Source organism: Taurulus bubalis (genome assembly GCF_910589615.1).
Source record: "Taurulus bubalis genome assembly, chromosome: 14".
NCBI classification, from domain to species: domain Eukaryota; kingdom Metazoa; phylum Chordata; class Actinopteri; order Perciformes; family Cottidae; genus Taurulus; species Taurulus bubalis.
Window position 1 is genome coordinate 15,502,694 of NC_136602.1, and position 17,056 is coordinate 15,519,749.

At 38.5% G+C, this 17,056-nt stretch overlaps 1 protein-coding gene across 1 annotated transcript; it reads right to left on the reverse strand.

Moving 5' to 3' along the window:
- Positions 1-10,824: 10,824 nt before the first annotated feature.
- kcnk1b (potassium channel, subfamily K, member 1b) lies at positions 10,825-15,529 on the reverse strand (the record flags this gene model as incomplete). Its single annotated transcript, XM_079230074.1, has 3 exons — positions 10,825-11,084; positions 13,276-13,671; positions 15,175-15,529. The coding sequence occupies 3 exons, from the start codon at positions 15,527-15,529 to the stop codon at positions 10,825-10,827; spliced, it is 1,011 nt and encodes a 336-aa protein (XP_079086200.1).
- Between the last annotated feature and the right edge of the window lie 1,527 nt (positions 15,530-17,056).

Below are 17,056 nucleotides of genomic sequence, written 5' to 3' on the forward strand. Positions count from 1 at the left end.
GATCTAAAGCTTTGTGACTCAAAGAGTCTTATCAGTGACTCGTAAAGCACAGACCAATTGGCAGCAGTCATGCTTTGAAAATTAGCTCTTTTTCATGTTCTTTTCCCTCAAACTGTCATATTCAGACAGGCACAGCTAGTCTCCCTGGCTTAACATTAAAACAAACGCACACATAACCTTTGAAGTATGAAGTAGGTGTTATATTTTTTATCTGATAGTGTCAATTATTTCTGGCTTAGAACAGTAACGGGTGTTCTGGATGGTATTCAAAAGACTATCGAGCTAAAAGAAGATGGGAATGTGAGGCACAGTTATCTTGATGATATTATCATCTGTCAAACAATAAAGCTCCTGCTTATGTCTGGCGATATCGGTTGAATTTTGCCATAATCATTTTATGTCAATGCATCAGTCGTAGTATTTTAGGGAAAGACAGAATTGTTGCTTTCCTTGTAATTCTTTTGTTGTTACTGTTCATTTTAGGTGTCTGTGCTGCGTGGGTGAGAAACAATAGATTTCCCTTGTTGTGCGGAATATCACGGATAAATTGACCGGTCAAGCCCAGGCTGTTCAAGCTGTTGTTCAGCTCAGGTGTACAACATATCGGCACAGTTACCAGACAACTTTTCCCAGCAACTATAGATTTTTTAAACAATTCACAGCCCACTGGGTTCCCCTTTGGTCTATTATTCACAGTCTACTTTACCTAAGGAATCCACCAGCATTTCAAGATGACAGTAGGGCCTCTATTTCAAAAGTCTGGGTGAACAGAGGTAGAAATGAAACAGTAGACATGTTGTTTCTGTTTATTTCCTCAGAATCAAAGACAATTACAGGGATACGGTTGATTACATCCAATCAAAGCAATGCTCCCAGTAATGGGGTAATTATGTTCACTGGTGATTATATCTACCTGGAAATCAAGTAACTGTCTTTGCCTTGAGCGTTATGAACTGTGAAACAATAGCATAACAAGTATAGGTTTTTAAAACTCTCTGAGTTGATAAAAATAACTATGATTGTAAAACCGATGAAGCTTAAGATAAAATGTAATCTTAAATTTGGAAAGGTTTAGCTTAACCTATAAAGCTAAGCAGTACGTGCAGTCATAAGGAGGTAGAGTGGAGATATACCTTACGGGGTAGCGTTGCCCAGAGGTCCCAGGTCGGTGGTCCACTGGCTGCATTGTGTCAACATTCTGTGAGCTCCTGACTGCAGAGAACAACAAAAGTACAGTGACTGTTTTCTTGTAGACAGGTTTCGCAGCCACAGCTTTCCCATCCACACAGTGTTTGTGTGTTCTGTGCTTACTCACGCAAAAAGAAGTGGAGTCTAGTCATCAATTGACGGGTCAACACCTCCTATCGGCAGCCTTAGGGAAGAGGGGATCAGGTTCATTTTGCATAATGCACCTCTCAACTCCAAGCCAAATCAATTCTCACTGTTTGACCTTCTGCTTTACTCAAACTAAATCATGTGGACACCTTCCCTGTGAGACATAGCCCATGAATATCAAAACAGCTGATATATTTAAGTCTTCCACTGCCATCCAGCACACCATCTTTCACTTCAGCAGTCCTCTAATAGCGATTTAATTGGTGGCCCTCTCTACGGGGCACTGCACTCCTTTCTAAATTTGTATCAGAGATGAGGTGAAAGCTAATGCTCAAGGCCAAGAAACATAAAATGAACACTGCGCAGATTCTTCAGACACAATACACAAGAAACTGACGAAAATAATAACTCAGTGGCCATTCGCTAAAGTTTTTAAATGATCGGTTAATTTCAATGAATACAGGTCCAATGGTTCTTTTTCAAAGCAAACATTGTTCAGTTCACAGTGACTCAGTTCCCAGTGTGTCCCAGTCATCCCAATGAGTCAGCATGCACCACTTTGTTCGTGGAACTGGCTCATCTGAACAGACGGCAGCTATTATTAATGTTTCTGTACACCGGTGCTGCTACTGATGTGACACGTCAACATTGCTGTTGTGAGAAACAGCAGATATGGTGACCTGTCAAACACAGGTGTAACTAATAATAGTAATATGTTCGGTCTGTGGTATTGTGTATGCGGGCTCACTGGCCTTTTCAATGTCTATTGGTAATGATAATGTTTATATTACAAGTGCACATGACAAGTTAAATAAAATGAAATGCATTATTTGGTCCACAGCATGAAGGAATTGTGTAATTTTATGATGAGAAAATCTGGTCCTGATAAAGGGCACATACTTTTTTATAAGTTCTTGAGGTGACTTGTTAACAGGCCTTTTAAAGCAGACGTAGCGATGGCTCTGTTCTTTACAAGTGTCCACTAAGTCACGACAGTGTGACACAGCAGGCACAATACCCGAGCACATTATTCATTTTTATTATTTAAACCTGTGCTTTCCCTTCCAACATGACAAAATGTCTTCCGTGAAAATGGTCCATTTTCATGAGGCCCATTTCTCAAGGGAGTTCTAATGCTGTGAAATGAGAAAAAGATTATACAAAATATTCTACAGTTTTTCCCCTCAGCATATGATGGTTCATACATTTCTAGAATAGAAATGAGTAGAGGGAATTTAAACTGCGAGGGCTCCAGGTTACTGATGTAAATGGTAGTCATGGCAAAACCAGTGTGAGAGCAGGATTGAGATTTTATCCTTCATCATAACCTCCCCTTTAGCTCTTTCCTGTATTCTGAAAAACATGTACACTTCAATAGTTGTGTTTTGTTGTTTAAAACAAAAGAATGTGTTTTATTTACTTCATTTTCAAAATGTATCTTACATTTTGAAAATGAAGTTAATAAAACACATTATTTCCTCCTGTGTCCAGTTTCATACACTTTAAATAGATACAATCCTTTCTCTTCTCACCATCAATATTTAATGCAGCCCTCAGGCTGGAAACAGAACAGGCCTCTGTTGATTGGCCAATGCAGGGGGAGAAGTGAAACTCTAAGCCAGTAGAAAAAGGTCACATTCATCACTGTTTATGAATTTAAGTAATTATAGGTTTTGTAAACATGTTATACTCATTACTCAGCATTGAATTAGTGACTTGTATGTTTGTATATGCCAACATGAGGAGCAATGTATTGTTATAATCTAGAGGGACACATCTGTTCCTCTGTTGCTGAAGAAGAAATGCTATTTCAGCCAGGAGGAAACACAACCTTTATGGAATTAGCACCCTGTAGTCCCAAGGGCCTCTGTGATTTCTTTAGGGTATATTTGTTATTCAGCTGCCATTATTGCTAAGGTTGACACACAGCTGGAGGGTAGCCACAATCTCTGTGGATAAGAGGATTCAGAGGACCCGCTGATGCTATTATGTGTCAACATCGGGAACCAGTTAGCTCCAGAGGCAAGCGGCTCCAGCGGGAGAAAAATTGGCATCTTCTGTCTCCCTTTCTGGCCTGATTTCCATTCTTAGATGTTCCCATTTTAGTTTAGCTGACAAATGAAAATAAGATATAAATATAAGATTAAAGTTATGGAAGTATCCATGACTAGTCCCTTCTCTGATGCGCTGCTATTAATATTAAAAGACACATCTGAAATAGCAGGAAAATGGCACTTCAGAGGTGGCTTTCAGCTTCACAATAGTTCACACAGAATGTGTTATGGAAATGTTTTTCATTACCACATAGATGATAAACTCTCAAAGACATAAATTATATCTAATCATTGACTAAACTGGGGTCCCCTTCAATTGAAACATAATTACTTTGGACCTTTAGACATTCACAGCCATATTGTGAAATAAACTATGAGCTTATGCATTGAACAAAAGCACTGGGCGTCAATTAAAATGCAAACTAGCTTTTTGTTTCTTTTTCATATGCTAATTTATATAATATTGAAACATTACTCCTTGTTCGACTGAACATCTGTCTACCTTCCTTGACATGTAAATCCTTCTGCTTTTTGCTTTTTAGTCAAAGTTCACCTATCCTGTTATAAATGTTTGTGCTGCATAACTTTAGTCTAGTTTGCCAAAAGGGATTTGGAGTAATTGGTCACCCCAGGTTGGCGAGAGGAAACGCAGCACCAAGCTTCCCCAGGTCCCGAGGTTTGTCTGACATTCATCACTCGAAAACAAGTGATTGCTTCTTCTGAATATTTATAACCAATTATTTTCGGTGAGTTCTGGGGTGTGAAGACTTCACAAATCAGACCATTTTGAGGTTATTGTGAAGCACTCTGCTAGTTATAAATGACATGACAAATGTCAGGGTTGTTCCTTCATGCGCTTATGATTTGATTATAATTGGTTTGGTCAAAGGCACGTGGCTATTTGCCCTTTGTCATCCAATTAGTCAACTTTCTCGCAGCATTTTCCCAGCTAGATCAGATCTGATTAACTTTAGTGTGATTCTAAAGTATAAAATATGGGAAGAAATGTGCATGGTGCTGTTGCATTTACAAGAGTTGCTTTAGGTTTCAGCATGACTGATGATGTTTTGACTTGTGATGACTTTCGTCAGACGTCAGAACTGCAGAACACAGATTTTCTCCTGTTACATTTTTTATTTATTCATGTTTATTATTCCGGAACTAATAAATGTGCCTGTGCCGTCTTCGTATGAAACATGAAGGGAGATGACTGAGTTGTTCTCTAAACATCACACACTTCAACGATGGAGGTTTCACTGCGGACTGGTTGCAAGAGAGAGAATGCTCACAGCATCCATTCGCGCCTCCTTCGCTTCTTTTCTACCGTCTTCTGGTCCTGCCAGTTTGTCTCAGCTGGTATACAGTCAAGACAGAGTTAACTGGGGCAGTGTGTATGTCCTGCTAAGTCTTTACTGGTGCATGTATGCACATATAAATATCTATATATATATATATATATATATATATATATATATATATATATATATATATATATATATATATATATATATAGATATATAGATATATAGATATATGTATATATATCTATATATATACATGCTTTTCAAGCCAAGAAAATAGGACTGCTGTGCACTACCACAACCTCAAATGCACAATTCCATATTTCATTTTGGTTATTTCTTGGGTACATAAATAAAACCAAATCCAAACTATAATTTAGAACATATAATCAGCACTCTTTTCAGTGCAGCAAAATGAAAGCATTGTGTTTGCAGGAGTGCAGTTACAGAGTTGGCAGAGGGGAATGTTTGCGCCTGAGGCCTCATGCTTTCCCATAGTTTCCGTTTGTGTGTCAGGATATAAATAGAGTTGCTTCACCACCAGAAAGCGGTGCTATAGGTTAGTTGCCAGTAGTTGCCTCAGTCCAGCCCAACCCAGCCTCTGTCCTGTGTGACCCCTGAGTCTCTGGACCACTAGCATATGAGGAGCCAAAGTTGCATCAATGGACTTGTTGTAAAACCCGACTGATGAAATGTCTAGCATCACGCATTTCGCTGCAGTGTGTGTTACTCTTGGGCTTTGCTGAATTTGGTGTGAAAATCAAGCTGAAACACATGCATTATTTGTACATTCATACAGCTAAAGGCACATGCAGAAGTGAAAGAATCGCTTTTGAGTCAGTTTAATGATGTATTTCTCACTTTCAGCATGAATAACATAATCATTCCAGTTGCAGGATTTAAATGTGAGGCTGAACTCTTTTTTTTTTTATCTTCACTGCTCTGGCTCAGGTAGTTCCCTGTGTGCATAGGAATGATGCAAAAAGATCAAACAGCAATATTAATGCCAAAGGACCTGTGGGTACATTTCAGTTCGGTAGTGTGTAGAAATGGGTCATCAGGGGATAGTCCAGTTCTGCCTTGATACACTCCTGACTGACAACCTGGCTGTGTCTACTGACAGTTTGTACGTGTTTGTGTGTGGCAATAGATGAAAAGCAAATAAAAGAGAGAAAAAGGTTGGGGCATTAGAATATGTGATATCCTTAAGTGTAGGTGTGCTAAAATCAGCAAACACAATCTTATTTGGCCACAAGGACAGACCTTACTAGTGCATTCACAATGATTAACTTTTTTTTCATCTGAAGAGGCATTTAAAGAACCCTAAAACACCCAAATCAATCAATTAACATTGAACAGGCTGCCGATTCTCCACAAGGGGGTGCTGTTATTACAGACCACTTCTTTACGTGCAAACCTGTACCACTTGTTACAATAGAAAGTAAGAGCAGCAGCAGATTACACATACAATTGTAGAAATGTCAATGTCACCACATACAGGGAAATGAAGTCACTGCTGTACTATTAAACACTGCCACCTGCAAGGAATGAATGATATAGCTGCACTTTCTATAGCTACTGTTTATATGTTTGTTTATGTTCATATACTGTATAATTTAAAGATGCACACTCTGCATTTAAAAGAAATAAAACAATATGCACAGATGTTTGGAACCACTGCTAATAATTAAATATAAGTGTGTGAATAATACATGTTTAAGGGTGTGGACTGACCCTCTTACTAATACAGTAAATATGCTGTTATCTTTCTTATGCATTGTTTTCATTATTTTTCTCATTATTCCTTGAGCTCTTCTAAACAATAATGTACTCTGCTATTATTTTGTATGCATTGTAAATGCCTCAGATAGTTGTCTATCTGAGGGCCAGCTGATTTAATTACACTATGTTTTTGATGAAGCTTACAGTTTGTTTTGTACAGAAGCAGGGCTGTTTTGAGCCTGTTCTCTTATAGGTTTGTAGAAATGCATAATGCATAATACAAATTCAAGCAGATTGTCATGAACAGACATAATTGCTAGTCAGTGCTGACTCTGAATGTGGGTGATTGTACTCAAACTGGCTCACATCCTCAGTAGTTATTTGCTGTAACTGTGAGCCCCCAGGTAATTGTTTTCTCATAACATGCATCCAATAAAAACTTTGCCAGGAACACTTTGCCTTCTCCTCATCTTCATTCAGATAGTTCAATTTAATTAGGTGAATGTCAGCTCAAGAATCACAACTGTTAAATAACAGTGAATAAAACAAAAGTGTTATTATTTACTTTCAGCTCCGTCAGAATAAAATGCATTCTCCTCATAGAGACATATTTTGCCCACGGCAATACAACACAATATATTCTGTAGTACTGTGATGAATGCTGAGGTGGAAAGAAATCAGATGATTCAGATTGAATACGCCTACTTGTTAAATTTGTTCCATTTTATACATGTATTTTTGAGTGCTATATTTTGTACAGTAATACCAAAGCCATTAATCAGTGTCTTTCAACAGCTAACCATGTTCCCTCCTTTATGAGGTGCCACATATAATGAGTCTGATGAGCAAACAATTGCTCCATATGCTCAATTAAGAAAGCATTTCCTGTTAATCACTAGCTGGGATATCAGCGAACCTCTTGTTCACCTCCAGCTTACTGCTCTTTTATGATGGAGAGAATGATGGATTCCACATCTCCATTTTGACTAAAATAGTGTTTACAACTAACCCAAGTCCCAAGAGATAATCATAGGCAATTGTTCTGCTCTTCTTTCCAATTTACCCATGTGGTTTTGTCTAGAAAAGCTTGTTGATTGTCCACAACTGTCACCTTAGTTGTGCACTTTTATGGTAATTATATGTTATAAAGTCACACGTGTTGCTGCAGGGAGACAGCTGAGCACAATGCTCATGACCTACCACTGCATTGAGCATATGTACAGTTGTAGCTACAGTTGTAGCTGTGAATAATACACCAGAGTAAAAAGATAATTAAAACAAAAACATCTGATTTAACCAACATTTTATTTAAGACACTGATATTTTACAGTTCATGGATTCACTTCTTATGCTCAAATTTCTTTTACAGAAAACCTCTGTGCTTCATGGCAATCCTACAAAACTCCCCGGTGCACGTGAATCTACAACAACCGATGAGATATGTACAGAAATCTGTGATGCTGCTGATCTGTGTTACTTTTGACAGCATGAATAAATAATGTCAGTGTGCTCCCATTTGGAGTCGTTGACACAATGTTTGCTCCCTGAACAGAACTGCTTTACCTGACAGCCCTCACCCTCAAGACAAACTATATGCATGACAAACACTGCCAAAAACAGTAATGCTGAAGGGTAAAAGCCTTGACATCAATCTACTTAATGTATCTACAAAACAGTGAAACAGTAAACGAGAAACCCCACATTCGCAAAAATTCAAGTCCTGTTTTTTTTCTCAGCAGACAATATGAACAGTTTCAATGCATCACAGTTTACGCAAAGGCCCAGAATGGTGAAGAAAAAAAAAGAAGAAAAAAAATCCCACTGATCTATAAAATACTAAATTAAAGATCAGTGAGTAACTCAGATGATGACACACTCAAAGATAATTTTGCAAGCGGTCATGACACCGTGCCACAGCTCACCGATTCAAATAAACTACCAGAGCCAGCAGAGCAGCAAGGAGTGATGCTGCACTCTGGTCAGGCCTCGAATCTCCCTGAAACAAACGGCATAAAAAACATTACATTCAAGACTTCATGAAAGGCTGTGACTGTGTCATGATGTGGCGATGTAGCAGAGAAAGATGAGGTCAGAACTTCAGCTCCACACAGAGACTGAGACAGACTTAAAAGTCTAATGTACAAAAAAGTATATTTATAATAATAATAATAAGTCTGCATTGCAGCAGTATGCAGTTACACTGTACGTGTGGGTGTCTATTTACGTCAAACAGAACATTAATGGACGGCTAATGGAATGAAATGAAGTACTTTGTCACATAAGTCTTCCTCCAGATACAAATGTTGTTTCTTAAATACACAGAGGAGTGCAATGTCAATTTCATACAAAAGTGTAATAGTGTTTATCCACTGATTTAAAAACAGATCTGGTAGCTGCTTGATTTCATAGATTCAAATTCAAGTACATAATTACTTGAATTACTTTCTCAATTAAAAACCGTCCTTGTGTCCAAAAATATACATTTCTACATTCAAATTATACAGTAACATATTTTCTGTCTCACAGCGTGCTCTTTTCTAGCTTAGAGCAATTATAGATCATCCACATCAAAAGTACCATTTGTTTTTGATTATTTCTGTCATTTTTTCTTATATATTCAGTTTTTTCTTTTTACAGATAAAACCGTTGGAACTATGTCCCTTTTCTTTCTGAGAAATCCCAAACAGTAATTTTGTTCTGTATTACTGCCTGGCTCCACCTCATGTGCAAACTGAGCTCTCTTTATCGACGGTAAAATGCAACAAGCTAGCTAGCAATCTGTGCTTCCCTTTTCAAGCTAGGCTAACCTCTATTTTCCTTTTCAAGCAGTCAAGCACACGTTAAGCCATACAGACAAATCAATAAATTACAGTGCTCATCATCTCACGTGGACAACTTTGAAATAGGACTGCAACATTTTGAGAAAATATACATACTTGCAGACAAATACTATCATTCACAATGAAATGTGTGAAACCATGAAGTCCAAAAAGAATAGTTGACACCCCTATAAAGATGAGCCAGAAATGCTACAAAACATAAACTGTTAAATTGTGTTTCTTCTTGGCAGTTTTAAAACAAAGCCTATTGTTTGCAAACTTTATATTAAAAATATCACACTTAAAGAATATCTTCTGCGCTCAGACCACTTGCAGTTCATCAAATAAACTCTCTTCTTTCAGATGCTTTGTTTAGGATTGACTGCACGCTCTCTTTCTGTCAACCATGTGAAATACAATATGCAACAGAAAAACTGGCCTTTGAATCTTTAAAAAAGTTTTCATAAAAGATGTATAGGAGCCAATTGGAAGTAATACTGTAAAAGCATGTCAGAATTTACCCATTAAAGGAATTTGATCAGTTTGCACTGCCATAAAACATGTAATAGCACTTAATACATGTGTTCCTCTCAAAGTTCCATGTAAAACTAGAATAACTGCTTTGCAGTATGCCTCTAACAACCGGTTAAATTGCAGTTTACATCCATGTCCGTCCAAAATGTCCTCACATTTTATCCTATTAGACATTTGTGTTAAATTGTCTTTTTCAACATATATTCTTGAGTTATGGCATAAAAACATGTTTTGTAAGGTTACAGTGACCTTCGACATACAACATCTAATCAATTCATCCTTGAGTCCAAGTGGATCATTGTGCCAAAATTGAAAAAATTCCCTCAAGGCGTTCCTGAGACGTGACATTCACAAGAATAGGGTGGACGTAAGGAAGGACAGGAGGACCGACGGATAGACGGACAAAACGAAACTGGCTGTTGCCGGCGCAGAGGCGTAAAAAATATCTGAAATCAAATGACTGCTTGAGCTGTCCTCATGTTTTGGCTACACTTTGGCTCACCTTTCATAGGAGTGTTTATTCTAGATGGCACTAAATTGTACATCTTAAAACATTCACCGGAACTCGTCCATTCCACATATAGCTATCAAGCATCTCTATTTATAAAGATACACACATGTTTATGTTCTGTTTTGTGACAGACTACAGAGATGTGTCCTATATTTTAGCAAGATTTAAGAGACCAATTACTTTCTAAAATGTTCCTAAATATGCAATAAATAGCGCAGCTCATAAAGGAGTGCGTCTTCTGTGAGTCATAAATACAGCAGAAGGCTATTCTTTTATCACTGACTATGTCTTTATAGTCACTGTTAAACTTTTCAAGCGCTCCCTTATAAATATGCATACATGTAATCTCTGCTGCATATTGTCAGTATTTTGGTGTGATGGAGGAGATAATTTACTTGAGCTGTATAGTCTCAATTATACTTCTAAAGTGTGCAGAATGCCTACAGCTGAGACTCATGATCTACTCATTCTATCTACATATATTCTAGTGTGCATTACCCGCTACTTTCATATTGTCGTCCTCCAGAAGATGTTTGCTCTTTCGATGTTTACTGGATCATGACATCGTCATTGGGAGAGGATAGCTGAGTTGGGACACTAACAAACGACTGGATTTTGCCCTCAGAGTAAGCCGTGGCTCTGTTCGACACAGTAGTGAAGGACAGGTGGTCGTGCTCCAAGATGGCGAGGCGGTCCTGCGGCTTCTCCTTCTTCAGGTAGAACATCTTCCTCAGCTGCTTCAGTTGCTGCAGCTCGCAGAAAGTCTCCAGCACCACCAGCATGACAATCAGACCCAGGACCAGGTAGACTGACGAGACAAGCACACAGGCAAAGAAAGGGGTGACAAGAAGTATGAGTTATAGCTACAATAGATAGTATAATTACATTTCATCATATGAAAAACAAACAATAACCACATATTTTCTATAACACACAATTAATCACTTATTACAGTTTCTACTTTCTAATCTTTTTTTTGTTTTACCGATAGGATTTTATCTGATGTGTTTTTGTACTATGTTGGCTGCTAGTATATTTATACGTAAAGACTAAAAGATATATTTTTTTACGATTTCTGAAAGTCATTCGATTGGAAAAACACAAGTATATGAATTTTTCACAAAAACTGTTGTTATATGCACTGACACAAGAGGGCAGAGCTGGATAACCATGATAAGAACAGAATGTGTGCTTTGTTGAAATGGGAAGAGAAACTGTTTCAGACAATGCTCTAAATTCACTTCTTCACATACATGTTTGTTCATCAGCACCTGCTGTACAATTGTTCCCTGTTTGGCTTTCACTTGCAAACCATCTGTGGTAGAAGCTAACATGAAAAATCCCCCTGAAACTCCCTAACAACCCACTGTATGTCTGGACCGGTGTATGGACTTTATAAACTGGAAAATAAAACTACACAGATATAAATAGGAGTACTACAGCATTATAAGTGGTATGTTAAAAATTTAGGATTCCTTTTGCTTGGTTTTAATTAAGAAGGCACAAGACACTGTGTGTAGACAAAATAGTGCTGTAGTTCAAATGCAAGACAAAAAGAGCAAATCACCAAAGGCAAAACCAAGACAAACAAAAAATATCAATTCAGCAAACGACTTGCTCAATATTTGTGGCAAACTGTTGCAAATGTCACGTTACTGACAAGTATTTTTTTCACAGAGAAAAATGAATACGTTGAATACGTCTGTTGTTATTAGAGCTATAACGAATACACACCGTGATAGTCTATAGGAGTAAAGACTGACACACTGTTCCGACTGATATCTCTGGCTCGTGCATACCACACACACACAAGTTAAAGTTCACTTGAGTAGCGTTCAACATTTATGTCCACCCACATCGGTTCTAATCCAATTATACTTTTTTTTCTCCTTTCCAATTCTAGTCACTATACTGACCGTGCGGCTGGCAGGAAGCTGCACAATCAACCAGAAAAGTAAATCAATGCTTTGCTGATCTCCATTAGGCCATGGCTCAATTATTTTTCTGCACTGCATTAGACTGTGTTGCCTGACTGATTAGATAGATAGATAGATAGATAGATAGATAGATAGATAGATAGATAGATAGATAGATATCAACGAGCTATGCATTGTTTAGAAGTTTGCAGTGAAAAGTTATGTTGCAGAATATATGCTTCCTGTAGTAATATCCACTACACTCTGTGTGAGTAGGATAAGCTATTCCTTATGCCAAAATATATATGCACTGTTCTATTACCCAAAGCTGTAAAGTGCAATGACTGATTTCTAATATGTTGTTTTAAGTCAAACTGAGCGAAAGCCATTATAACACGAGATGGTTCGGAAACAGGAACCTGTGCGTGAGGATTAAGCTCAATCGTATCTATCGGTTTATTTATTTTTTAAACGGTCTTAGGATCAACAAAGTATATCTGAATCTTGTCTGTATGTTTGTAATTTTTTACATGTTCACCACATTGCCATGACATTTATTACTTATGCTTTAACAATATGTTTTTGTACCGGTAAAAAAATTGACCTAGCTCACTGTGTCACACCCAGTTAGAGCAAAGTTCACCATCATAAAACATGTTATATTCTCATATCAGTTAATCATTTCTTCTGCGATATTGGGACTATTTAACTTGAGCTTGAAATTTAAATTTAGACACTACATGTTACATAGTGTTGCACAAATTCCCAAAAACATTTTGGAGTTTGTTTCCTGGTTTCCTCCCTGCAAACAAAGCAAGCAGTAACATCCTCTTTGCAACAGGAAGCATTCGACCTCATGAGAAATGTGATCCTGAAACAGACACTAACACAATGCCACCGCTTTTGCCAGTCATCTCATCCCTAATATATATATGTGTTGCTTCTTCTTTGTTTCAAATGATTCATATCGTACCATTACAAACCCCTCAATGAGAATGAAAGTGGACAGTAGACGGAATCAATTTGAGACATTACTGCCGTCACCACTTTGCCATGAAAATAAGAAGAATCGTCGGCCCTCACCAGTGATGCCCACTTTGTAGAGCTCCCTGAACCTCTGATTAGAGGCCTCTCCGGGTACGTAGTCACCCAGGCCGATGGTGCTGAGGGAAATGAAGCAGAAGTAGAAGGACTCCAGGAAGTTCCAGTTCTCCTCCAGCGCTGAGAAGATGGCGGCGGGGATGAGAAAGAAGCAAGAGATGGCCAATGTGGCGAGCACACTGGCATGAACGATGGCCACCAGTGGCTTGGACAGGCCCCAGCGCCTGTGGATGTACATGATCGGCCTCCGCGTGCTGAACACCATGATCCTTTGCACCACAGCAGTGAGGAAGAGGAGGGTGAAGGGGATGCCAATCACTGAGTAGATGATGCAGAAGGCCTTCCCGCCATTGGACAATGGTGCTGTGTGACCATATCCTGGAGGAAAACAAACAGGACAGAAAATGTATAAATGGAAATGTTTGCCCAACAGGTTGAGGACATTCAGCCTGTTTCTTGTTTATTTTTAAACTACTTTTATACAGGGCATGTTCCTGAGCATCCTTGTTCTTTTAAAGTAACGACCTGTTATACTGAGAAATAAAATAACAGGCAGTGTCAGTATAACTAATTAGATATAAGGGTCAGTCTTGATGTGATGTCATATTAATGTAGAAAAGGGACTTCAGTAAAAACCTAACATGCTCTCATAAAGAGTACCTAAAAGAGTATTCAAAATACCATGGGTCACTAACAAGAGTGTGTAGATGAAGAAATTGCAGTACTCTTGATTGTGATGTGTTGGTAAAAAATAATAAACAATCAGCTTTCAGCTTCTGCTTGGTATTCATTAAATACAATGCAACTACTTCTGTTTTCACACTGGTTCCCGTCCCCTTTGGTAATGGTATCTTCTACAGTATTATGTATACAGACATATATCCAACAACAATCAACAGAGGAATTATTATTATTATTATAGAGCTATATTTGATATATCATAGTTGGTGGGACAAAATGAGGATCAAACTCATTTTAAAATGCCATTGCAATTGATAAATGGTTTGAGACGAAGAAAGACAAAACAATCTGAAAGAGTCAGAGCTCCACATGATCATCTACAATGTCAGTCAAGTTTCTGTAAAAACCTCAACGACATTCTGTTGAGACTTGAATCGGAAAGATTTTATGCAGCCATGCAGAAACTGCTATACATGGTATCAGCACAATTGTGTACGTTGGAACTTCCGAGATAACATGCTGCCATGTGGTCAGACTACAGTTATTCAAGTATCCTCACACATCATCTGCAAGATGTTCTATTGAGCAATACTGGATAACAGGAGGGGGGCCTCTTTGGACAGTGTCATCCATAAACTGTGCAAGCAAATGCCTGAAGGAGAAAACATAAAAAAACTATTTGTTAAAGGCTTTACCTGAATAATATTATGATCATCTGGAGTGTGTGTGGGTTAATTGACATAGAAACTAACTCAAGTGTGTGTCCCTCACACTGGATACAGGCCTGCTTCTGTCTGGTTTACAGTAATATACTGTATTTTGTTGTTGTTGCAGGAGTTGAAATGCTAACCTACTGACTGCAAGGCAATGTGTATTGTGACAACTTACATAAAGACACATATCTGTAGCTTCTGCATCGAAATAACCAGAGCAACAAATACAAACACTAATTAAGCTACACGCTTCTATCTATTATCCTATCACTTTCTGCACGATCCATGTTTCAACCTCCTCAACCGGTCTATATACATGCAGTAGGCCAAAGGTTTCTGTTCCTAGTCGTGGCTCAGGTATCTTACAGATCAGACAAATTATGTTTTGCCCAAACTTCAGACTAATGTTGGTGTAAAAGCATACATGATCTCCTTCTGCGCACCTGATCGGCTGCAGCATCCCCTATAACTGTCCAGCAACGCTTACCTGTGGTGGACAGCACGGTGCTCGCGAAAAACAGCGCAGAAGTGAAGTCCCAGTTCCAGTTGGTCGAGGCGTTATTGAGGATGGAAACCCCATAATTACTGGCATCCAGTGCTTTCTTTAGAAAGCGCTCCAGACGCTCCTCCGATAGACATTCATTTTCCTGGAGGAACTGTTTTTTAATGGCCATCAGCTCCTGGCGCAGGAGGTCTTCATAAGGCAGCTCGACCGAGGAGAAGACGACAGCGCCGAATACGAGATAAAGGACGTACCCCAAGACTAGAGATACAAAATACCACGTCGATTTGTGACTCTGTATCAACCGCACACACGAATTGCTGGCTAGAGACGGAAGCATTTTCAAGAGGTATCACCTCGGTGTTTCGCTCCGGGTCGATATAAATGAGAAGCCTTCTAAACTAATGTTTTAGTGTAATCGCCTCGCGCGTAATATTAGCGAAATGTGGCCTGAAGAGAGAGGGGTGTTGTTACAGACAAAGCTCAATGAGACCTCTTCCCCCTCCGCGAAACCTGCTGTGGCACTTGAGGCGTTCAGGTGCAGTCGGAAATATTATTACTATTGGTTGAGAACAAGCCTATTTTGGCTCGAGATGCTGAAATCCACATGTGATAGGCTATCTCAGTTGTGGTCATGTGGGACGACATGTGGAGAAACGATAATTGACATGTTTACAAATGTATTCGTATACGTTTGTCATATTACTTATGTATTACATACATACATGACATTTGGTCTAGATTACGTTTTGATTATCCGATTTGTATTGTTTTTAAGGAAATGAAAAGATATAGTTGTATTTTATTGTACCTTATTCAAAGGTGTGTTTTAGTCTTTAAAGAGAAATAGACAAAGCACGTGGAACGGGTACAACCATTGTTTACGCTCGTTTCTCTCTAATGCTACAAAAAACATTTGAGTCTGATTTGTTTAATGATAACAATACGCAACTTCTACCATTTACATTTTATGTATATTTATTTCAGAAAAAAATAAACACAAAGTTAAAGACTCCTGGATGTAGTTTTCATGTTTCCGAGTTTAAAATGGCACTTGAAGGCAGCAAGTGATGTGGCGGCGACAAAGGCTGTGTGACGTCAGAATTTCCTCTTCTCTCCTCCCTGCCCACTGAGGTCTTTCAGTTTCAATGCACAGCCATCGCAAACGTCATAAAGCTACTGTCTCCTCGCCTATTGTTGGCACCAAAATAGTGAGACGCAAGAGTGCACGTGACACGCCCCGATACGCAGCACATCAGCAGGTTGAGTGCAGAGGCATGTGGGGTTTGGAGGAGAGACAGGTTTGGCGTCATAAAGGGCTGGCCTTTCCTTGGAATAAGCTTTTAGAATAAATAAGAAAATTGACCTCCACTTATAGCAGCATATTCTGTCCGTATTGGCATTTCACTGAGGTGCCGAGTCCACCAGATTGTTGTTTCCCCTCAGGGCAGCGTATTTAAGTTCATTTAAATGTTTACATTATTTTTAAAGGGAGCATCGCTGAGCGCTGCAAGTTTCAAGTTTTTATCTGGTCACCGAGAGTTGACTTTTCTTTTAAAAACGTTGGTTAAAACGCTGCGCGTCCAATCACAGTCACAGTGGAGTACCTAGTGGAGTTTAGTAATTGCATGACGTGATTACAGTTTGGGCCAATTGTGGGCTATTTTACATTTTTGAGTGGTTGTAATGCTATTTATTAATAGCGAAAATAATATATATATGTCTAGATTATGTTTTGATTATCACTGAAAGGGTTTTCTTCAAAGTGCAATATGGAAAGCCATAACACCAACTAAAGATTGAAGTTGTTTACGATTACTCATATATTACATTGCAACTCATATTAACTCATTTAATTATTCCTTAG